Source organism: Sparus aurata, chromosome 1, assembly GCF_900880675.1.
Source record: "Sparus aurata chromosome 1, fSpaAur1.1, whole genome shotgun sequence".
Classification (NCBI taxonomy): Eukaryota; Metazoa; Chordata; class Actinopteri; order Spariformes; family Sparidae; genus Sparus; species Sparus aurata.
In genome coordinates, this window is record NC_044187.1 from 11,360,136 (window position 1) to 11,385,761 (window position 25,626).

Below are 25,626 nucleotides of genomic sequence, written 5' to 3' on the forward strand. Positions count from 1 at the left end.
GGCTTCGATGCACATACCTTCACCTTTATTTGTGATACCACAAGAAAAAAACATTTGGTGGAGAAGTTGTCAAGATATTTTTGCTTTCGACTGACATGGAATTTTCAGCGCTGATAATTTGTAATTGGTCTGACATGTGTAATTATAAAAAATACATGTGAAACTTATTATTTCTGTATATTTTATTAACGCATTTTTAGCAGAAAAAGGTTGAGAAATTCAGATTTATATTCTTAAAAAAGCTAAAAAGCGTGAAAGATCACAAGAACAATAACTGAAGGATCACAAAACCTTAATTTGACAGACATACGGCCATAAATATAACTATATAATTACAATTAAGAACATAGAATTGCAAGTCACATACAACCTAAAACACATACATATATTTTCACTATATTCATATAATCTTTCTATTATATATATATATATATATATTGTAAGCTCTAAATTCAAGATGTGTGTTTCCCTTTTATTTAGAAGTCCCATTTTATTGAACACTAACTGCACATTCATGTTAGCTTGTTACAAGCTACAAGCTTCACTGTAATTTGTATAAACCCTTCTCAAACTTTAAAACTAGTTAACTAGTTAATGAACAAGCCAATAACCTAACTGTAAAAAAAGACGAGAGACGTGTAGAAATACTGTACGTTGGTTAAAGTGATTATGAAAAGAGAACACTGAACAAAACACGAGCTGCTCGGGGTTTCAGAGGAGCATTGTACATACTTGAATGTAAAAAACTCTGGCATGTGTCTCTCATAATTATCTATCATTATGTGTAATTTGATACAAATGTGGATCCAGATACAGATTAACACAATTCTCAACACTGTCTTTTATGGAAATAATACAGTTTGTTGGTGGAGGTTCATGCTCTCTCACCATTTCTAGTTTGAAGTCTGATTTGTATTTATTTTTTATCATCTGCACGATTCACCTGATATACAGAACGCTCCCTTGATTTTAAAGGATTCATGTAAAATCCGAACAGTTTGTCTCCTTAAAGCAGAAATCTTTGGCAGGAGTTCAGCCTGAGGGTGAGGCAGGAAGTTAAATCTGATCCTCAGGCAAAGTATGCATAGAGAAAAATGTTAATGCTGACCAGCAGGATTGCATTGACACAGCAGAACCTGGACCAGAACACACTCTCTCTGACACTGAGAACTCTGGGGGCCGGAGTCTCTTCGGATCGTCGCGATGCCGAGACGCACAATCCTGTACCCTGACCACATGTCACCCGCCGTGTTGGCTCAGTGCCTGCATCATCATCATCATCACACACGCACACACACACACACACACACACACACAAACAGAGCAGAGACAGGAAGTTACTCAAACAGTAACTCCAGCAGCGTGTGAACAGATGACTGTTTGTCACATGATGGCTGGTTTTTATTCCAAGTGAATATCCAGACTCTTACCCTGGGAGCTACGGTGGCTGATAGAGGACACTTTCTGTAGAGGAATTTCTCTTGGTTGCTCTTCAGTCAGAGTCCACCAGGTCAGGTTACACACCTGGGACAGCAGAACAAGGAAATAAACTGCATTGTATTGACTGACGGGCATAAATACAACCTACAGTTTATGTAGAGAAGCTGAATGTGTCTTTATTTACAATATCCTGACAAAAAGGAAGAATTCAACATTTGGGGAAACATCTGTTAGATGTTAGATGAGAAGAGTGACACCACTCTCATGTCTGTACTGTAAATATGACGCTCGGGCCATCAGCCTGTTAGCCTCAGTTTAGCACAAAGACTGGAGAAACCAGGAGACAGCTCGTCGGACTCTTTTTCTAAAGTTACAAAATCCACCAACCATAACCTCTAAAACTAGATATAGTGTAAAAATGAGATGTAACGTTCATTATTGAGATTTTAGAGGTACTGATTGGTGGATTTACTTACATTTGGACAGCTGCTTGCACCTTTTTTCAGTCTTTATGTTAAGTTAAGAAGAAATTGGTGGAGTTAGAATTTAATCTTAGACAATATGGATGAAATCATATGTTTTGCACAACATAATTCACCTAAATCCCCTCTAATATACCATATGTTTTCTACAAAGTGTTGACACATGTGATTAGTTTTCTGTGTGTACAAGGGATTTTAATGGATGGATGTGTGAACAGGTATATGGCTGTATGTTGTGTGTATAGCATACAGGGGAGGTTAAACAAAAAGGGTTGCTCTCTGGAAATGTGTTTTAACACGCTTCTATAAGAAAGGCTTCTGTTTGCCTTTTGAGTTCACACACAGGCCAGAGTGAGGTCAGATGTGACAGATGTGTCACCGGCTTAAATGAGATCTAAAAACATCTTCTGTCTTCTATCTTTATTCGTTGTTCCTTGGATTTAGAAAGGCATGGCTTCTTTGGTTGTCTTGTAAGATGGAGGCAAACCTTCAGATAACGCTGTTTCTTCTCCATCTCTCTTCTTTTATTTTCGTCAGATAACATCACAGGTGTATCAACAGCAAAACACTTCCATAAGCTTACCTCCCTGATAGTTGTGTTTACTGTATGTATGTGTACACACCTGTTCGTGGGTGGGCGGTGGTGTGAGCAGTGATACCGTAGTAACCACGATAACAGTGAGGCCACAGAGCAGAATGGCGAAATGGAGGTAGTGGACGCTGCGCAGCACCGCAGGGGCCGAGTCCACAATGCCACATCTGGCCGGCGGGAAGGCGAACTCCAGCACCATCCTGCACACACCCACCACCAATCCCACCATCAGGCCCCAGAACGCACCCTGAAACACACACACAAAGACACATATAAACACATACAGGTTACATTTCATAACTATGAACTTTTTCTGCAAGACGTGTCAGTGTAACTCCTGCAGCAGCCCTGGGTCACATGAGGGTGTGTGCGCCTCATAACACTCTCACTTTCCCACCGCGATTATTTGTCGTCGTCGTGTCAGTTCTCAGTTAAGTACACACACGTGCAGCGACGCAAACAACTCTCGGTTCAAGCTTCGGTAAAGAATGTGATCTGTGCAGTTCGGCTTCGCACACATTAAAATAATCACCCTGTCACGGCACACAAATCAAACAGCGGTGCCTCTATTTCACTTTGTGTTTTGGTTTCTCTGACAGTAAAATATTCATTCAGAAGTGTTGTTGCTTTTAATTCATATAACTCTACATGTACATATTTTTCTTTTTTGAAATTAAATCCTTAAAAGTTAATTTCTAGGACGAATAGATTACAAGACGACACATGTGCTAAATATAATGACGCTAATTACAGGGTTCATCGGTGCCTTTGTGAGTCACATTTGGCGCTCTGTTCAAAGATTCAAGGACTGCACACGTCATGTTCCCGTGGAAATTGTCCTGTCTGTACTGTTTGCTCTCAACAGTGTCAGACTACAGTCAGCGTGTGACGCATCCTGCGCGCTAACTTGTTGCCCTTTGACCCTGTGAGTCAAAACCATTAAGATTCTTACAGCGATATTCTTACACTGTGTTTATATGAACAAATAAAGAACTTAACACCTTTTATGTAACAGTTCTATTGACCTGCCTCAGTACCTTTGAATGGGTATAAAGTGAAATGGTAACACGAAAGGAAAAAGACGGCCGTGAAATGTTATAAATCATCCAGTGATCATGAGTTTGGTCTTGTGCAGGTCTCGGCATATAGAGTTAACAGCATACAATGAACGATCTGTAGTTTGAATTCGTAAACAAGTTACAAGCTGAATCTCATTTCCAAGGTCAATGAATACCGACGCTGCCAGTTGGCGAGCCACCAACTGAGAGCGTCTGCATTTGATGACCTGGAAATAACACCCATAGCAATCATCTCTACTCAGAATTGGTGACGCCCAGAAATCTCCCAAAACCAGCAAAATAATAACACAGTACAGGCAAAGGAAAGATCTCTGCAAATACAGACACTGCCACATACTTCCTGTGGGTCAGAATGAATGATTGAGAGGGATTATTTTTGTTCAGTGTGAGTCCATTTTTGTATAACTTAAAACTGGTCATCTGGATTACCACCATTTAACTTTTATAGTCGAGTTTAATGATACATTTTTAATCCTTTCAGATCATATCTCTGGTCATATTATGCACCTATTAAACAATATGTGCCAAGAGAAAAAACAACAAACACATTTCTTTGTATTCTCATATCAAAATATAATATTTTTTTCTTCCTGTAAAACAAAATATGACATTAGATTACGTAGGCCTGAACCACCCAATTTTAACCAATAATATCGTCATCCACCCTTTAATCAGACTTAAACTTTTAGCAGCACAGAGCTACGATTCATAAGCTTACTAGCTAGCAAGAACATACACTGTCTGTATATACGGGTGCTCGCCAACTTACTTTCATCAAATTTATTTATTGTTACATCCGCCTATCCTGATTGACTTGGAAATAAATGACAATCGAAGCTACATTGAGTCTACAAGGTTTTTGCAATTATGACGGGGCAAAGGAGGTATTCAGATGAGGTAGTATATAAACAACAAATGAGGAGGTGGGTGGATGGGTCCAATAAACACAGGATTTTTTGTGACATTTGTGGGACATTTGTGGGACTGGGTAAAAATTTCGATACCAGTACCTTCACTTCGATACGGTTCCAGCCAATCACAAGCACTATTATTTCTTTTCTTTAGGTATTCTTTAGGTATTGAAAATGAGTATTTAATGACAAGACATTTTCAGTATTCGACTCAGCTGGTGCCATAAAAGTCAAATCAAAGTCTGACAACCAACCCTAGTCATGGTGAGTTTTTCAACTTAAGTAGCATCATTTTTACATAACAAACATACTTATTTTAACCCAAAACTTGATCTTTTTCTACAACTTACCAAGTAGATTTGGTGCCTAAACATAACCAATATGTAACCATTTCACTTCAGTTAACCCTGTGTTGACAAAAGTCTGGTACACCGCCTGTCGCTGGTACTCTGCAACGGATGTTTATGTTTTTTGGGGGATTCATTGGCAACCAACCTATATATTTGTTTAGGTATGAGGATGTGTTGGTTGTAGGCAAGTTCATTATAAACAGATTATACAGTAAACTAAATATAGAGTCTTTGTAGTTTGATTCAGAGTTGAATTAGGGTCATATTTACATTACAGTAGAGGTATTACATGAAGAAAAAAAAACGTTTCATGGTGGAAATCCTGTTAAAATCCTTTTTATTGTAGTAGTTAAACCGCATGTCAGCGGAGGGCAGCCACACCCAAGACTTGCTCTACTTAACAGGGATACAATCTTGACTATCCAGTGGACTGGTCTTTACTTGCAGTGGAGAGATGTTTCAACACATGAGTTATTGGCTCTGGGCACACACACATTCTTATGACAGCAGTGTTATCTACTTTACCTCTCTGTGTTAATCTCTATCTTCTTATAATCACACTTTCTCTCACTCTGCTATCAGTCAGAAAAAAATCGCTTTCGTTTGTTATCACAGAGAAAGAGCAGCAAGTCCATGCTGGTTCTCAGGGAGGAAATAACAAACAATACACTTCATAGAATGAGAGAGTAACACACACAGACATTCACGTGTGCACAAACACACACAGACATATTGACTCCACACCGAGCAGTGGGAGATGTTGGCAGCTGGATCCCACGTGAGGCTAATAAAACTGTACAGTGTAGGAGAAAGGACACACTGTGCAAAACTCAAAACCTACTTTAGTGTCTAGAATTGAGTAAACTTTGAATCAAGTTTGGTTTGTGCTAATGTACGCTTGCATTGTGTGTTAGTTCTTCTGTATGACTAAATACTTACGTGTACGTGTAGTTTCATGTTTTTGACTGTAATTAGTGCCGTAATGATCAGATGATTAGGGATTATCGTTGATTAATTTTCAAATTATCGTCATAATTGTCATTTATCAAGCAAAACACCAAACATTTGCTGGTTCGGGCTTCACAAATCTCAGGATTTTCTCTTTTTTATGTCAGTGTGAAATTAATATTTTGGGGTTTCTGACTGTTGATCAAAGAAGTTAAACAAATCAAAGACATCACATTGGTATTTGGGAACTTTTGAGAAGCATTTGTCACTATTTTATATTATAAAAAAGGATATTTAAATCAACCTAGAAGATAAAAGTAATTGTGAGTTGCAGTTTGAGTCGTACTACATGGATCCTTTGGCATGTGTTACCTGCTCGTTGGTCCTCTTCCAGAACACAGCCAGAGTGAAGACAGCAGTGACGGGTGGAGCGAGGTAGCTCGTCACTGACTGGATGTAGACGTACAGCTGGCCGCTATTGGCCGACTGCAGGATGGGGATCCACACCACGCTCACCACCACCAAGATCACAGTCACGATCCTGGAACAGACATAAACAGTTCTTCTCTTTCACTTCCTCTGCACACAAAACTCCCCTTTCTTTTTTTATCAATCCTGCTGTTAAATCTCTACCCTCCATTATCACGATCGGAGCGCCGGGTCAGCTGGCGGTTTCGTACCTGCCGACCAGTAGCAGCTCTTTCTCCGTCGCTCGAGGACGATGTTTCTTCCAGATGTCCATGGTGAAGAGTGTGGAGCTGCTGTTAAAGATGGAGGTCAGCGATGACATCAGAGCAGCCATCATGACCGCTATCATAAGACCACGCAAGCCTGGAACACACAGACACACACACACACACACACATTAACATATGCTAAGCAGCTGACACATTTAGAGATACGTTTTTATAGAGGTTTTAGAAATGAGAGCATGTTCTCACCACTTGGCATGAGTTCAATGACCAGCGTGGGAAAGGCGATGTTGGAGCATCCCACCTCGGCTCCACACACTCGCACACACTCCTCTGGATCCACACAACCTACAGAGTCTGAAACATGAGGCAGTCACAGGTCACTCACACACAGGCGTGGAAGACAGAGCAGTTTGTTCCACTCATGTAGAATTCATGTTCCTTCGCTCTAAAGTCTACTCATGAGGTAAAGGAGCTCGCGTGAAATACGACAGCAGGCGACTTACTTCAAAGAGCAAAATGAGGTTTAAAGGAGCTCTGTGCTGAAATCCGGTCGTTAGTTTATATTGCAGGAGTTAATTATTGATATCATGTTAATAATACACATACTATAATTTAATCACCCCTTAAAATTTTAATCTCCTTCCGTTCGTATTGTATTCTGTCAAAAACACACATTATTTCATGGAATATCTGACGCACTAAGAAAAGTGGCCATCAGTAGTTTTTTTCAGCTGTGATCATCATCGTGTATGTTCTGATTTAAAAACATCTACATGACGTTAATTTATTTTAATGAAATAAAAAAGCGGACGGTCGGTGCATGATCCTTTTGGTGAGACGCATCTTGGACTTGGATGTCAAAGACTAATAACTTGACTTGACTTGAGACACGACTTGAAATACTGTGTGTTCATTCTATATTTTCAGTTTAGTTTTTTCTGGCTGCCAGTATTTCACTGATTTATAGTGATGGGGATTATTTCTTGACTGAGAATGAAGTAACTTTAATAAGGTTTGATTACAGTTTTGTCACTGAATATCAATTATCATAATACCAATGCTGTTTATTGTCATACTTTTTGAACAGGTTAGATAAATTGGGCAATAATATCATTTATTGAGGTACTAATATCTGTTTTTTTTTTCTTCTCTTTATTAAGATAGAATATTGCAGGTAAGTCTGAGGTATCCTGGGGGAAAAGTGACTACCTTGCTTAAGAAAAAAACTATCTGGGACTTGCAATTTGTAAAAAACATTGTAAAAATATACATAAAAATTACACTTAAGGATGTTGGCTGACCTGTCCTGCAATCACAAAGCGTCACTATTCTCACAAATATGACATTTAAACCTGTCCTCATTTTAATTTGAATTCAATGTATCAAGACAGAGTTTTTCCTGATGAAATGTCTTATTGCTTAAAGTCCAGCTGACCTTACACGTGATTTGCAATAAGTTTGGTATCTGCACTACTTTTGCCTAAATAGGACATTTTTTTGAATCATGGCCTGAGTGCACATTCATGCAGAGTGCTGTCATTCTATCACTGCAGATAAAGAAAGACTACCGTCCAACAGTGTCAGTGAAACTCGATCACACTGGGTGAGTTATTACACTGTACATGATTTCTCTCCTCCTGTCCAAAGCAGGAGGAGGGTGGAGTTAAAACCCTCTCTTTCCTAATCGACTACCGGACACTCCGCCTTTCTGCCCCCGGTGACAAAGCTTCCTCTGCCGAATTCCAGGGTCAGACACTCACCGGTAGCTGCACGCTGAGCTCCGGACCTCGATGAACTCTCCGTCTGGAGTCTGGAGGAGCGTTTTTTATTATTAAAGGAAGACAAAGAGAAGACAGAGAGACTCGTGTTCGTCTTCGTGTTCGGGGTATTTACGACTTTTTTTTTTGGAGAACTCAAAAGTTGCCATTTTTAGTGAACAGCAGCTTTGGACCGCAGCGGATCAGACTCGAGTCAGACTCGTCAGCACAAAACTTCGTGAATCACCAACAATTTCAACACATACAAAGGAGGATTAATGACTTCTCGCTCCGTCTATAAGTACGTGTTCCGCTTCGGCTTGACTCACTGGCAGACAAGCGCACACACACACACACACACACACACACACACACACAAACACACACACACACACAGCTGCCTGCCAGCCTGCCTCCGTGTCTGCCGGGCCCCGCGGCTGGAGCAGCTGAACCGGGCCGCCGCTGCAGTTTCCCGGCCCCTGTCAGGTGAAAGGCGTGGCGCTGGGCGGAGGTGCTTTTTTGGAACATCACCTGTGTGTGTGTAACCTGATACCTGGGCTGGAGTCGGTGTTCGGGGACTTTGTAGCGGTTTTATTTCCCTCACATGAAAACATTTCCCCACAGAAGGAGTCTGTTTACCGCCTCACGGACGCACCATGGACCGTAATGACAGACCGCAGCTCTTGGAGGGTTGACCGTTCGGACGGACGACTGGAAACTGGGTCAGAGTGGTTTCTATTCTTAACTATTTGTTGACCGGGGGGACAGATCAAGGTCATGGCGCTGTCTCAGGTCCAGTGTCTGGACGATCACCACGTCAACTGGCGCGTCAGTGAGGGCAAACCGGAGTTCTTCTACAGTGAGGACCAGAGGCTGGCGGTGGAGGCGCTCATCTCCAAGGGCCGCGATGCGTTCATGGACCACATCCGCACGGCGGGCGTCCGGGAGTTCCTGTCGGAACGGGAGCTGGAGCGGATTGCCCAGAAAGCGGAAGCCTACCGGCCTGGGCACGAGCATCACCAGAAGCCAGAGACGCCAGGCCCGGGGACGCCAGGCCCGGGGACACCAGGCCTGGGGACGCCGGGCCCGGGGACGCCAGGCCCGGGGAACACCACCCCAGTCTCCCTGGGGTACGTGGAGGACGGGGGGGACGGTAATGTGTCGCTGCAGTACTGGCCGGACCGGTCCGAGGCCTCAGTGGCGGAGTTGGATCTCGGCTGGCCCGATGCCGTGTCATACCGAGGGGTCACGCGTGTGACCGTGCACACGCAACCTCCAGTGGATGGGCACACACACATCAAGGAGGTGGTGCGGAAGAGCATTGCATCAGCCCAGAAGGTAGGCAGTGATGAGGCTGAGGATGATGATGATGATGATGATGGTGTTATAATGCAGACACTAAAGGGGCAATATGTAGTTTTAGAGGGAATTCAAACTCAGAACATTCATATTAAATAATAATGATAATGAGGTAATAATACAAAAAGATGTTCTCAAGAGGAAAATAAGATAAGATCACTGATCACTGTCTGAAGCTGGAAAGGTGGCAGGGTCCGCCACATATAAACAAAGTAAAACAGTATGAACTTGTGTTGTCCTCTCAGGTCAGTTTGTTTATTCAAACAGGAAAACAAAGACAGTTTGTTTATTTAGTCTGTTTAGGCATAAAAAAGACATCAGTCAATGAGGATCTTAAAATGTCTTCCCCATAACTACACAGTGCACCTTTAAAGATGTTTGGGGAATTTCCACCAAATCAAACATGGAGAATAACAAAAACACCTCACAACACTCAAACAGAAACCATTGTACACTTTCATGTTACCCTGTACAAAAGCTCTGTATTAAATAACTTGTTTTTTACTTATTTACCTTTTACCTATTTACAAATTGGTACCCTGCCACCTTACTAGCTTCAACTTATTTCCCTCTGAGAACAGCTTGTTTGTTCAGTTATGGAATCTACGTTTGTCTTGTTACCTCAATTAATATTCAAATAAAGTTTGAATTTCTAAAAAATGACATAGTGCCCCTTTCATGTGGTAGGACACGACACATTTTAATGCGTACCAATCCAATGCAAAAACACAACAATAAAGATGCTGAAAATCATTAATTGAAATATCATTATAATCACAGCACAGCCAAGAGCAATATCCAAGTCAGAGAAGCTGCAGTTTAAAGGTAAAATGTGTGAGAAACCAGCATCATAAAGATACACACATACATGTATACTGTCGTGCTGCAGAGATGCCCCGTATTACCTCTTGTTCTCCAGATGTGAGAAAACACTTTGTTTGGTGCAGAGTGACCCAAACAAATGTCACATCATCATCGTGGTTGTAATAGTTTTTCAAAACAAAATTAAAATTGTGATGCAAAATAATCACACCGTGATTTTTAAATTCAATTTTCCTTCTCAAAATGTAGGTCACGACAGTCAGTTGAGTCAGCACACAAGGAGCCACAGTAATAGTCTCAACAAGAAGTGTCAGGGCATAATGCAGTTCACTACCACAGGGCACGAGCTACAAAGCACTGCCTGTCTGAAAAAGGGAAGAGAATTTTATAAGCTCCAACAACAATGAGGCCATTGTGCTCCGACCTGAAATGATTAATTGAATAGTGGATCAACAGAACATTAATCAGCAACTGTTTTGCCATTTTCCTCTGTCACATATGATAATAAAGTTAGGAATTTATGTCTATCTTCTTTTGCCCAATTAGATTTCATTGCGTCGCTTCGGCCCACAAAGCTCAACGCGCTCTTCCTGCTCGTCCGACATTTACCACACTCACACATGCATACAACAAAGTTTTAATAACACAAGTCTGATCTTGACACGCCAGTGGAAAAAAATGCCCTGACGTCAGTGAAATGTTACATGCCAGCACACCATATATAACCTTTACCTCTGACATACTGCTGGTTGGTTTAAGCACATAAAGCAGAGCTTTGCCCCAGAGCAACAAAGACTGAAATGAGTTGGACTCAGCTCCAGAGTTTTTTACTGCTTGGAGGGCACTGGCTGGCTCTACCAGCACAGTCAGACAACAGCTTTCTCCCAAGGTTGCTGTTTAACTGAACTCTGCAAACAAGAAACTGCCCTCTGTTTATGCAGAGCAAATTACATTCCACTTTTCTCGAAGTTTCTCGAGGATTAGCATAAGTACATCACGTTGAACACGGATATAATGACAAAGAAAGTTTGTTTAACATTTGTGGTTATGTATTCCAAACTGAAGGTTCAGTAACACGCTTTCTCCAGAGCTATACATTAATCAGTCTGGGTCAGGTGAAGAGTGTGCAGACAGTGCAGTGTGAAGAGTACCATGCTGTCACTAGGATTGCTGTATTGTTGAACCAGCAGAAGCCCCTTCGCACTCTATCACCACTTTGCAAAGCACTCTTTGTTTCAAGCCTCTTTATTGGACATTCTATGTTCAGAGAAGTTAAACACATTCTTCGTATTTAATTCTTTTTCAGGGTGGTTCTCGTAAGTGCCCAGCTTCCTTTGAGGATTTAATGGTTATAAATTTGTTGATAAGAGCTGCTCAAATTGGATCCACCCTCAGAGCAGGAAGCACTAACACCATTTGTGGTTTCCTCTGTGTGTTTTTGTGTGTGTGCGTGTAGGTGATCGCTGTGGTGATGGACGTGTTTACAGATGTTGATATTTTCCGAGACCTGCTGGATGCGAGCTACAGACGCAAAATTCCTGTGTACATAATGATTGACATGGCTGCAGTCCCCTGCTTCCTTTCCATGTGTGGCAGAGCTGATATGCACCGCGGACACCTAAAGGTATCCACACACGCACTACGCCCAGATGATGTTTTGATAAGCGGGGAGATGATCCAGTTGGAAAGATGGCAGCTCTTGATAAGTGTGTAATAATAGAAAATGAATCCATTTCCATAATTTTAAATACATTTTTTCATTAAAGTCACAATTTATCACTAAACAGGGGAAATATCTGAAAGTAGGAAACTAAATGAAGTAGTTCTGACAGTTTTTGGCCTGCAGGCCTTAGTAAGCATGCAGTAGCTCGTTGAATTTCTTTGTTATTCTTTGCCATTCCGAGTTGAACTGGTCTAGGCAGTAACAGAAAATACTTAATGTTTCATGGGGGCTTTTTAAATATTTTGGTCTGGAGGCCAGAAACAGATTAGGCACATTCCCTCCTGTGCTGCAGGCAATTAGATCAACCACACTGCTCTCACTTTACTTTCTGTATGATGAATCTCTTTCATTTCTCCTTCTTCCTTCCTCACGACTTAAACTGGCAGACCTCTTCTCTGTTCCATCTACTTTCTTATCTGCCATCACTGCTGTTGTTACGAGTATTTACAAATCCTCTGCTTATTGTCTGCTGTGAGATTTCGCACGGAGCATTTACTTACGAGGTAACGCTCGGCCAGAAACCACACCCTTATCACAGGGCCAAAGACAAACACAGCAGGGTGTGTCATACAAGCATGCACATACATAGATATAATCCATGCTCTAACCTGTAGAGACAGCCAACTCAAAGTTATGGTCGTATAATAATTGTTCTTGAGCAACAAGAAAACAAATTCTTTTATCGCCTTTATTTCCCCTTTGTTCACTGAAGCCCTTCCTCTTATTCACATGAAACCCCCAAGGGCCTCACTTTGCATCCATTGAATTAAACCCTGTACTCTTTGTGTGTGTGTGTGTGTGTGTGTGTGTGTGTGTGTGTGTGCAGAATCTGCGTGTGCGCTGCTGTGGAGGTGTGGAGTTCTTCACGCGGTCGGCACAGAAAGTGCGTGGATCGCTGAGCCAGAAGTTCCTCCTGGTAGATTCAGACAGAGCCATCTCTGGTTCATACAGGTAAACAGTCTGCATTTCTGTGTGGTTGTTATTGTGCATTTAAAGCTGCTTTAAACAATATTTCTGATTTAACATGTATTAAATAACTATGTGACTTGTGAAAGGGGTCGTACTAGGAGATGAACCCACAGATATTGTGTTACAGGAATCTGCACTACCACTTTGCTCCGTGGAGAATTGTCGTATCTCGTATTGTTTTGGTTTTCTGGCCCGTGACTTTTCTGTATTGCTTCAGTCTCTCCACTCTCATCCGGTCTCACCCTGTTTCCAGCCAAACAGCAGGCAGCTGTTTTTGTGTGCATTGTGAGGCTCAAAGGAAATATCTATAGGTTTATCAATGTAAGCTTATGGGAAAAGCTGTGAATTTATGTTTCTGTGTCTGTGTTTTTCCAGCTTCACCTGGTCCTCATCTCGTCTGGACCGTAACCTCATCACTGTGATCACAGGACAGGCTGTGGAGACCTTCGACCTGCAGTTTCGTGAACTTTACCTCCTGTCCAGAAGCGTGTCTCTCAGCAAGGTTCCCTTCGTCGATGAGCCGATCCCTGATCCGATCCCTCAGGCGGCCCCTGCTCCGGTGTCAGCTGCTGTTGCTAGGAAGCTCATCAATCCCAAATATGCCCTTGTTGCCACAGGAACCCACACAAGTCCCACGTCCTCTGACCAAAATTCCAGCAACAAGAACTCCCAGACTCCCACTGGGCTCAAAATAATAAAAGGACGCCCAAGGCGTGTTCATGAAGAGCCGCCCATACACCCGGCTTTAGTAAACATGGAGAAAGCGTACCTGATCCCGTACCTCCCCACCTGGCCAGAGCCAGACCCACCAAGCGATGTGATTGGCTTTATCAACATCAGGGATGATAAGCGAGCCCATCAGGTTCACTTACAGAGGTCGGAGAGGTTTGAGCACAGCCAGGCTATACGCTTCAGCTCCCCACTGATGCAACCAGCACCGACTAAGGAACCTGCTACAGGTCAAGATGCAAAGACTGCAGGAGCAGAAAGAATTCCTGCTGAGAAGACAAGTACAGATGCCTCTACTCCTGTGAACCCAACCAAAAAACAGCAAACACAATCAGCGTCGAATAAAGACCAGACTGATGTAACAGATTCCAGTGAGCCCCCTCAGCAGCCACACAAACCTTTAACACAGGAAACACACAAAGCGAATGCACACACTCCTACACAACCATCCAAAGTTACCGCTGATTCACAGCCAACAGATGGTTCTAAACAAATTCCAGAGGCTCCACAAACTGCAGCACCTCCTGTTCCTAAACGCCGCACACTGCACTTAGTCATAGACCCCGCCTCGTCAGAGCAGCCTGACCAACCACAGGTCACTCTGATGAAAATGGACCAATTGGAAAGTCTAGATGAGTTTAGCGAAAAGAGAACCGGGGAGGAGATGACAACAGGCCATGGCCGCCTAACACTGAAGGATGATGCCAGAGACTCCGGCAGCAACGATGATGGGAGCCAAGACAGCACCAAGGTCATATGTGACCGAGGAGCCAACGATGTTCCTTCAAGCACCTCTACAGCGTCAGAGGAGGAGTTTTACGATTGTTCCCCGCAAGAGCCAAGAGACCCGCTGACCAACGGAGTGACAGCAGGGTCAGGTCGCGGGCATCGACAAGGAGACGGGTTCAACATGATGGCTCGTCTGTCCCAGAGCATGCTGGATCTGCGAGAGCCCAGCCAGTCACAGGACAGCAAGGAGCTCATCCTCCAATCACAGAACCTCCGCCGACAAGGAAACCCCTCGCCACACAGGCACATAGGACAGGTGAGTGCCCAGTAGAGGTTGGGTTAATATTTCTAGTATTGGTGTGCAGGTGGTCGAGTGGTTAGAGCGCATGCCGTAAAACGCAGCCGACCCCGGTTCGATTCCGGCGGGAGGTCCTTTGCTGCATGTCACCTCCCCCTCTCTCTCCCATGTTTCCTCTCTGTCTACTGCTAATAAAGGTGTCTATGCCACAAAAAATCTTAAAAAGAAAAAAAAAAATTCTAGTATTTTGGTGTCTAACACAACTAGTCGATCAATTGCTTAGTTAATTGTTTAGATGAATCGAAGGCAACACGCACACCAGTTGGCTTTTTGTACTGCAATGAATTAAAACATTTAAACAATTGGTCTATAAATTGTCAGAAAATAGTGAAAAATGTCCATCCTAATTCTGTTTTATTCTGTTTAACACGATATAACAGAGAAAAGCATGAAATCTCCACATTGGAGAAGTTCAAAAAGGCTCAAACGATCATTAATTGATTAGTGGACTAATCGTAGCAGCTATAGTTGTCCCATGTTTTTCAGGCTACACAATAAGGTTAGTTTAATTGGTTCTTTGATAAAACGTTTGATGAACCTTTGATAATGGGTTTGTTGACTGTCGAGTTAAACTGATTTGTTATGATTATATTACTTGATGGAAAATGGTCTTATAATAAACAACAAAAGTGCAAGAACATTTTGATCGTCTCTGTTTTATATAATTGTAAATGGAATATCTTTTTGTTTCAGTAAAGTAATCACTGCTGTATGAAGACATCACTGTGGGATTTAGGAAAATATGATTATTATTGTTCTCTCTTATTATAGACTAGATGATTCATTAGTTGATTGAAAGATTAATCACCAGATTAATTATTTATGTAACAAGTTTTTCGATGCAGCCTTGATAATACTGACAAGCAGATACTGACGCAATGCTTGTCTCGATCTTTAAACCCTTCTGAAATGACTCATGAGAACTCATGACACGAACAGGAGCGGAGGTTAACAAGAAAAAAGCACTTGTCACGACTAAGCTCGCAGGAAAGTTTCCAGAAAGACTCAGATGCTCTTTTTAATCAACTCCCGCTAAAAACGGGTGTGTTTCCCCAGTGCTGTCAGAGCAAGCCACTACCTGCCTGCATTCTGTAAACATGTCCTACCTTTGTCCTAATCAAAAGGTGTGTATATGTGTGTGAGTGTGTGCGAGATAAGCCACATGTCTGTGCACGCACCTGGATAGAGAGCTCTGCTGATCATGCCAGGGAGGATGATGAAGATGAAGGGCAGCAACTTCAGATAGGCAGCCAGGATTGATGCTCCTTTCACGTGACTCATGTTCTTCGCAGACAGGGAACGCTGTACAATCACCTACACACAAATAATAACAATAATACTATCAACTTTATTTATATAGCACTTTTCAAAAGGCATGAGACCAAGAAAGGTATGATTGTTAGCCTAGCTTGGTAGCTTAGTTTACAAACAATAGCACTGATTCCTATAAGTCAGCAGCACCGAAACTTTTTCCCTTCGAGGGCCAAAACTGAGACTTAATGGTGGACCACTGGCTAAGAGCAAGCACCTACTGTATGGTACTGGATTATTAAGCTGCAACATGGTATTGACTGGAACTGTGGCCTGAGGAATGATCCCTGAGGTGCTCCATGTATAAAATGGGTAGTAAAGGCTTCACTGATGTCCTACTCATCTCTCTTCTTCCTCTTTCCTGTCTAGTTGTTCCAGAGTTCCAGATCTCCAGGCCGTGACCCACGACTGAGAGGAGGAGCTAAAGTAGTCATTGCAAAACCAGGAAGCTTTCACCGCCCCACCCAAGCAGCTGGCCCTGTGATTGGAGGACACCGTTACTGGCAGGGTCGGACGCTGCAGCCCGATTCAGCTCAGGTGCGGTCCGGTCGGTCGCCGCGACGCCACAGCCCAAGTTACAGGAAGGTGGATCACTCCGCACCCCAGCCGCCAGGCAACCAAACAGGGTTATTAGGAGTATCTTTCTCAAAACTGAGCAATTTAAGACACTTGAAGGCCCGAGGTGTAGCGCCGCAGAAGAAAGCGCCTCAAAATAACAAGCCTGCCAGGTAGAACTGTGAGGCAATACAGGTACACGAGGATGTTTGATAGACACTTCTTGAAAAAAAATTGGTGACTCCTTAGTGTGGAATCTTCCTTTATCTCTGGCATGCATGTCATTTCCTGTTTCCGAACCCTGAGGCTCAACATAAGGAACTATGTAACTGTGGCTTTTGACTTCGTCAACAAGAGTTGGCGATATTTTTGATGAAATGCTTGTCTGTAAATGAATTACATCGCCTTACACTCCAATACTTCCTGATTAGAAGGCCTCTGATTTGATGGTTTCTGTAGTGTCATCCAGGGTGACCAGATGTCCTGAAAAATTTGGGACAGTCGGAAATTATAAGCACAACCTGTATTAATCATCCCGAGAATGAGACTAAAGCAGAGTTTTGATTAGTTATAATTAAACATTGATCGTTGTGTAACACTTGTGTCACCCTGCAGTCAGCTCTGCATTGGCTACAGCCGTTTATATCCTAGATTAAATATGGCTGTTGCTCTTTCTTCTTTTAGCTGTGTACAGTAGTCTCACAAATTAATAAACAGCAACTGCAAGGACAACGTGACGATGTTGCTGAATAAAAAGAATAAAAATATGAAGGGAAATTAAACCATCCATGGCTGTGGATAATGATTTACACACAGTTTCCGCCCGTTTCCCTGGGTTTTTTTTATGATGACAGCTAGTTATTTTAGCATTTGCCACTGTGACCAGCCCATCACCCCAAAATCCTTTTGTCCTGAATTTACCCATTCTCATCTGGTCACCCTATGTCTGGCTGATGTCTTGGATGAAATAAGCTCTGATAACAATTTGTTTATGAAAGAGTTTTTATTTCTACCAGAAGCAGGGTATTTTGTAAATGTTCTTACAGCTGTTCAATCAGCTTACACTTCAGTATTGTGAACAATCTTTTGAGCAAATTACCTCAACTGCTTTTTCTTTTTCTGAACTTTGGACTGCATTGTTTTTCTGTATCTAACCTACACAGATGTGGTGTATCTGTGACATGTAAAATCAGCTGACGTCTCCCCTGTGATCTAAGAGTCGGGGTTTGCATTGATACCACTGTGATTGGTTACTGATGGTGTGAGGGTAGGGCTGCTATGTTGATTGCCTTTGGTACTGGATGTGCAGGATTTACTGGATTACCTGTGCTGATGTACATGAACTGCTTTACATGCAATTTTAAATACTGACGTGGGACCAAAAGTGAATGTTGTAAATAAAAGGAAAGATTGTTGGAAGTAATCCTACAACAGTTTGATGACTGTGTACGTGTACAGTAAGGTATTTTTTATTTCTAAACTTGTCTGCTTTTGCCTCACAGACTGCAGAAAAATGTAATTGTAGCTTTTAGGTTTCTTGAGATATTTTTGGAGACTGGATTTGGGGTTTGGCGCAAAATCATCATCAGGGCAACATGGTGATTTTCTTCTTTTACTGGGATTTGTGAATGCAGCCGCATTAGTAGAATTGAGTCCGTCTGGTTAGTTGTATGAAACAAAACCAAACACGTTTTACAGCGAGAATAAAAATGTATTCTTGACCTTTGAAACAGTAATCAAAACAATCTCACCACAGGGTCCGTTTAGGTAGTTCTGGTTTATCAGTTTGAACAATAAATGTCTTGTCTTATTCTGTTCAGTTCTACATGGCTATTCTGTTTGGAGTTGGGGTTGTATTTTACTTAAATTTTTTGGGGGGAGAAAAAATTGCAACTATGTAATTCCTTGAACAGACCCCATTTAATGCACCTCAGCAACACAGTTTGTTGATGCAATAGACCAACCAGCATTTTGGGTTTGGGTTAGCTTTCTCTCTATTTAATCTCTCTTACAAATATGTCATATAAACAGACCACTGCACTCTAGTATGTCCAGGAGGGCAAGGTGGTGATGATGTGTGGCTTTCAACAGTTAAATGAGTAAAAGAGAATGCTATTTGGTCTGCCAGCAGGCTTTTTCCTGGAAGAAACGAAGAGACTAATTACGTCACAAAGGAAACGCGTCTGCCATTGCGCAACCAAAAAATGGAAGTGGCATTGTTTTACCCGGTCGCTATCCCCAGGTAACGGTGGAACAACTGGAATAACTGGAAACTCCAGAAAAGGAAAAGAACCCCGCTGTTGGAGGAGGCAAAGAAGGTGAAGAGTGATGGATTAATAGAGAGCGCTCGATGTTGTGTCGAAGTCTGTTCCCTCGCTGATATGTGTTTCCCCTCACAGTTATGATTGCATTCTTTCTAGTAGATCAGTAAATAAAAAAGAATAAAAAATCAAACTGGGATTCTTTCGGTTGTTTGGACAGTAGCTAGGCCATTAGCGGTAGCCATGTTACTAACACACCAACAGTAATACCACAGGGAAACACCAGGAGGAGGAATTTGAACTTGTCTGATTTGGCTAAGACTCAGCTATCGAATTTCTTTTTCCTTTTGTATCTTTTTAATGGATTTTTTTTTTTTTATTCCATCCGAGCACATATTAAAAGATGTCGGAAACCCTATGTCGTGAAGAAAGAATTTGATGTCATTAAATTATTTGATTTACTTCGCAGAAGGAGTTTAAGTGATTTTCCTTTTCACTTCTCTTTCTGAGGGCTTTTTTGTCCAGCCTCTAGTGGCCAGTAGAGGAACTGCATCGTATTTCACATCTGCAGCGGTGGTAGTTTCCTGCACAAGCATGTGTTGTGCTTGTGTATAAATGTACCTGGTCGGTGCACCAGTACCAGGTGGCCAGTATGAAGAGCCCCAGAGTCATGCCGGGCCAGGGCAGGTCTCCAGTGACGGCGTCTCTGAACAGGTGCATGGCGTCCTCACGAGGCAGGTGGCAGGTACTGTTGGGAATTATCTTACTGGGCACCGCCAAGCTGTAGACGCGCTCCAGGTTGCTGTAGCCACCAATCTTGTTGAAGGCTGTGGACCCGGAAAACACAACTCCAACTACAATCCTTCAAATAGAGCAGCTGTTTAAAAAATTGTTATAATTGTACAAACCAGTGATTGTGAGAATGATAGCTCCTACTATCATGACGAATGTCTGTAGAGTGTCGGTGTAGATGACAGCAGCAAGACCACCTGAAAGGAAGTGAGAGTGTGTTCTCTTTCAGTGTCAGACAACAACAACACTCAAATATATCTTAAAAAATAGATTTAATTACACTGGATGTTATTGTTTATGTGTGTGGTTGTTTGTGTACCTGCAATTGTGTAGAAAGCAGTGACCACCAGCATGAGGACAGTGGACAGGTAGAGGTTCCAGCCCAGGCACACTTGAATGAACAAGGCTCCAGAGTACAGGTCAGTCTGGAGACAGAAGAAAAAACACGTCAGTGAACAATGCCGGCAAAGATTCACTCTCTCGCTGAAGAAGATGATGTTGCAAGATGGTGGAAAGCCAAAGCGGCCAAAGGGAGTGTCGTACTGATATCTTTGTGAAGACGGACAGCAGCAGTGAGAGGACAGCCAGGTAGGTTCTGATCCTCTCTCCTCCGAAACGACGGCCCAGGTACTCCGGCATCGTCACGATCTGAACACACACACGGTTTAAACATCTTCAACACACTACAGCTACACAGATGATTAAAAAGCTAACGAGTGTGTTTTTCAGGCGATCAGTATGATCTGCCAATTAGCACCTAGTGACGTGGTTTGATGTGTTTACACCCCCCCTGTTTTTAAAATAATTACGTTCCAAGGAAATGTAGTAATATATGTTCTTTGTTATTTGAAGACAGATGAGATTGCGGTTTAACACCCTGTTGGGGAATTTTCAAGGCGTCTCATGTCTCTTGGCACTGAAACATACCTGCTGAACCAGCCTTAACAAGCACACAGGCACCCGTGTGTGTGTTTGTGTGTGTGTGTGTGTGTGTGTGTGCAAACTAACCCCTGAGGAAATGTAGACAGGCACAAAAACCCAGGCCAGAGCCAGCAGCACATAAGTGGCCTGTGGGAAAGAAGGAAAAAGAGGACGGAGAGGTTTGACCAGATTGTCTACAACACTCGCCTCAGGCAGAAAAAAAAAATCTCTGTGGTCAAACTGTTGGAAAACTTTTATCTCTTTTAGTTCTGCAAGCTCATGTGCAAGACTTTGCAGGTTCAGTGGACTGCTTCGTATGTTGTGAACCACCCAATAAAGCTGGAAGGCATTACGTTCTGCTTCTGCCCCCTGCAGCAGACTCTGTGCAACAACTGTTGTTAAAACACAAATGCACCAACTAATTCCATGTCTTTTGGTTTAGACAGCCATATTTAAAAAGTTAATTGAATAGAAGAGCTATCAAAATGCTAATAGAATTGTTTTCTTTTCAGACACAAATAGATTTTAGTTGGAGTGGCTGTATGCTGTTTTTACCGACACTAATACATGTCAAGTCATCCCTATTAACACCACAATCACGCCACAAAAGAAATAACATGTAGGCGGATTAGCAGGCTAGCTCTGCTTCATTCCTGACCATAATGAGTTTAGTGGCTATTGTGATAGCTCTAAAGCTGTTATAATAGCAGCTCATGATGTTTTGTTGAGTGAATCGACGTCTGTCTACTCACGTTCCATTCAAAGCCAGTGACAGCGATGCCTCCAGCAGCTCCAGTTCCAGCCAGACCAATAAACAGACCAGAGCCCTCCGAACTGGCAAAGAGAGACGCTCCAATCTGTGCACACCAGAGACGGAAGAAACTTTATACTTAATTACCCGAACTAAAAGCCCTGCATTCATGATATCATTCAAGAATTAGCATTAAAAAGGCAATTAAAGTATCAAAAGTATTAAAGTATTCACGTTTTTTTAATCCTGGTGCATTCAGAGCATAAGCAATATTTCACTGTCCAGATGTAGCTAGTTTTAACTACCTCATTTAGAGTGAGGTATTTTACCTCAGTGGTTCCCAATCTAAGGGTCGGGCCCCTTTTAAAGGACCCTACTATTGTTTCCACATACGTAGAGCTAATTTATTTACATTTTATATTATTATTCCTCTCAATTAAAATTTGTGATGAAACTATTTTCATGTTATGATTACATATTTCACTGAAATGAGGAGTTGATGCAGGCTGTTGTTTGAACTAAGTGGCATCTTCACAGTATTACAATATATAGATAAAAATATACTCGCCATGTGTTGTTGATTGTATCAAATGAAGGATCATAAAATAGGGATTCAAAATTCATGCAAAGTTTACAAGATGCAAATATGTTTTCTTTGCTAAGTCTGCCAAGCGTAACCCACCAGCAATCTGTCTGTGAACATGCACAAGACTGCCAAATATTAAAAATCACTTATTTTTTTAATCAGATCCAAGGTTACTGATATTTACAAACAGAGATGCTACTTGATTAGATTGTCAGAAGAGCTTAATCCAACAAGAGATCAGAAACACAGGCCATCTCAAGAATTTGAAACCTCTCCTTGGCCTTTATCCAAAAAAAAAAAACATCAGTAATGTCAGAGGCATTACAGAGCAGATCGAAAGAGAGGCACACACACACACGCACACATGCAGACACACACACACACTCACCGGCCACCAGGCCATGTCCCGTCCAGCCAGGAAATATCCGCTCAGAGTATTCCTGCTGACCCTGCATGATGACTGACAGAGAAAACTGTTACACACAAGCATCGACACACCTGCGCAGGAAAAAACACACCTATGTGCACCTTCATCTCTCACCCAGATGCCGACAGCGAGGTTGAGAAGAAAGTAGGTTACTATGACAATAATGTCAGAGAAGCTGAAGGACTGAGGCCGGTCGTAGAAGCTGACGGTGGAGTTGAACATCCTCGATATTTACAACAGTACATACACACTTAATAATGCACCAAAAACACACACGTTTGCTTCTCGTTTTGCCCTATCCTTACAGCCACACACACACACACACACGCCTGTTGAATATAACCCTTACACCTGCGCTATCGACCCACTCTCATAATCTAACACTTTGCAAAAGTCCTACAAACCGACAAGAACACATCACACCCTCTAAAACCAGACACACTGTAAAATGTTCACTTCTCTTCCAACACACATGCAACAACAATCATACCAACATGAACACACACACAAAAACACACTCCAGCTCGTGGCGAAAAAGGTCCCCTCTCGGCTGAACTGCAAGCTGACCTCTCTGCTGGACACAGAGTGTTTCACGTAAGTGTGAAGAGGGCAGTCCCTTGGTTGAATTGATGATTAAACACATCACCTTAATGTGGCACCTGCAGCGCTGACACACACGCTGTGCTAGGGGATAATGGAGTGCACGGTGTGGGTGAGCAGTGGAAGTACAGCAGATGCTCCTGTGGACCAGAGTCCACACACACACACACACACACACACACATGCACACACACAGAAAGATGGTCAATCATTGGCGGTGACAAGTTTATAATCATTAGCGTCCAAACACACAAACATCTGCTGGAAAGTGCTAAGTAGGGACAGTGAAAGTGTGCAGGAGAGGAACACCGACAGGTTTCATTCAGTAATATTTAAGAAGGAATGAGTCTCTAAGATAGGTTTTTACTCTAATTAGAAACAAAATTGACAATAACGACGCCTCATCTCACAAAATGAGTCTAGACGCAAGTTTTTATTCAAATTTAGAGTCTTTCTTGAAGACACTCGTCAGATGATTAAATGTTTGAGGATAGATCCACTGGGACTTTTTTTTTTTGCATTATTGACTGAAATAATATTTTTGAACTTTAAATTCCCAGATATCGTACATATTTTTTGGAACTTCTGGATGAGTGCTACAGTTTCTATTTCAGAATTAATCCTAATGTGCTCTGTTCCACAGCAAGTTTATATCGTGTACTTTGGTTTCTTTACATTCTTTACTTGTTTGACATGTCGCAAGATCCCTGCTGAGAAATTATGTGTGAGATACAAGTTTGAAAATATTTGCATCGCCAGCTTAGAGAATCCTCTTTAGATGGATGAGTTGGTTTTAAAGTTTTACGGGAAATTTCACTCTAAAATAGAATCCAGCTGACTTTTAAAATCACCTATGAATAATTGTATATAATAAGTAGGCTGTACAAAACATTACTATTTGTATTTTTTCGACATAGTTTTATCATATTTCAGAATACTGTTAATTAATTTTAAGATGTTATATAAGAAAAACAAGTGTGACCAGAACAATCAGATATAATATCAATGCAAACTTCTGCAAATGGTCTAATCATAGCAAACATGATAAATCTCCTTATTTAAATAACTGGAAACATCCAGTCTGCACTGATGTGTGTGTGCATTCTCAAAATCTAAATGTGTTGTTTTGTTTCTTTTTGTTGTTTTTTCGTACTTTCAACACATCTGGATATTTTTGACTGAGCAACAAGAGAGGATGAACAGTAGGAGAGGAAGAGACGACGGGACACGAGTGAGTTTTCCTTCCGTGCTCCCTGGTGTGAAATTAACTCAGTGTCACACACAAACTGCTGGCCGGTGTTTGTCTGCTATAAGGAGCAGATGGTGTCGATCGAGACACCCTGACGTCACGCACATCATCATTAATCTCACGCACACTCGCAGAACATGATGTAAAAGCTTAGGATGAAAGGAGACATCGTGTGCAGCAAAAGCCTATAGAAAAAAGTCAAGAGATTCAACATTTGTTTGTTCAAATCCATGGCAAATAAAACAAAAGTACATACATATAAATACATCAATAAAAGTTATTTAATATATCAGTATGTAAGGCATGTTATCAGAGTAGAGACTCAAAGCAAAGCTTACTGTTTATGTTCCTGTATTTGTCTACATGCTTCACTTGTCATGTGTACAGGAGAAACAGTATGTAGCCAAGAATTCAGAGTTAGTTACACATCAAAACAAACTAAAACAAAAAGAAATTAACTATTTGTACAGCCCATATTGGGGGTAATCTGGAAAGATAGAAAGGAATAACAAAAATAATTCCTTTACAGTTTCAACCTATTTTTGTTAAACATTAATCAGGAAAATGAACCCCTAGTAGAATAAACTATACTGTTTACTGATACTGAGTTTTAGTAGTTTGTCTACTTCCTCTTTAATCTGAACAGCAGTGAGACAGACTGTGTGATGATTAACAACTTTGAAGACATCTCCATAGACACTGAACAACACTTACGCCTACTTGTATTTATATTTGATGACACTTAAATAACACTTCTGGGAGATTAAACCAAGGACGTTATATTAAAATAACCAAGAACAGGTGGTTAGACATTAATTATGGGTGGTGTAACTTCAAAAGCAGCTCAAATGTGTTCTTGTTAATGTCAAAGTGCTTCACACAAAGAAAAACAGTCAAGCCACATTTTCTCACAACGACCTCAGCTATGTAATGTAGTTATGTACATTTGCTGTATTTAAGTACACGTTTGTGTTACTTCTAGTTTACTCTGACAAGTTTTTCCATTTTATTGTATCTGTAAGTTGTTTAGTTTTCTCTCCTGCTGAAAGAAGCGCATGTTTGGCGGCCGAAACAAACCCCAAAACCATTACTTACCTGTATTATTAGCATGCAAAACATTGTTTTTCGTTTGGCGCCATCCTCAGGCCGAGCGATGCACTTTGATATCGCGGTGCATGATGGGAGGCGAGGAAAGTTTTGCTGACCAATCAGAAACCGGAGCACTCTCGT

At 41.8% G+C, this 25,626-nt stretch overlaps 2 protein-coding genes across 5 annotated transcripts; one reads left to right on the forward strand and one right to left on the reverse strand.

Annotated features, from left to right (window-relative positions):
* Positions 1–3: 3 nt before the first annotated feature.
* On the reverse strand, positions 4–25,546 carry slc5a10 (solute carrier family 5 member 10). Of its 4 annotated transcripts, none has more exons than XM_030416013.1 (15): positions 25,492–25,546; positions 22,509–22,580; positions 21,536–21,640; positions 20,871–20,930; positions 20,406–20,510; positions 20,182–20,287; positions 19,979–20,059; positions 19,692–19,897; positions 16,122–16,257; positions 6,744–6,851; positions 6,483–6,633; positions 6,175–6,343; positions 2,546–2,761; positions 1,431–1,524; positions 4–1,263 (listed from the first exon to the last, which is right to left on the reverse strand). In XM_030416013.1, exons 1-15 carry the CDS (start codon positions 25,513–25,515, stop codon positions 1,070–1,072), a joined length of 1,827 nt encoding a protein of 608 aa, XP_030271873.1. In that variant the 5' UTR covers positions 25,516–25,546; the 3' UTR covers positions 4–1,069. The 4 variants fall into 4 exon arrangements, with proteins under 4 accessions (XP_030271873.1, XP_030271864.1, XP_030271882.1 ...); XM_030416004.1 differs by lacking the exon at positions 25,492–25,546 and adding an exon at positions 22,662–24,685; XM_030416022.1 differs by lacking the exon at positions 25,492–25,546 and adding an exon at positions 24,523–24,530.
* Positions 8,067–18,631, forward strand: fam83gb (family with sequence similarity 83 member Gb). The gene is made up of 5 exons (XM_030415987.1): positions 8,067–9,592; positions 11,892–12,059; positions 12,985–13,109; positions 13,503–14,901; positions 16,624–18,631. The coding sequence occupies exons 1-5, from the start codon at positions 9,032–9,034 to the stop codon at positions 16,984–16,986; spliced, it is 2,616 nt and encodes an 871-aa protein (XP_030271847.1). The 5' UTR covers positions 8,067–9,031; the 3' UTR covers positions 16,987–18,631.
* Positions 25,547–25,626: the final 80 nt, after the last annotated feature.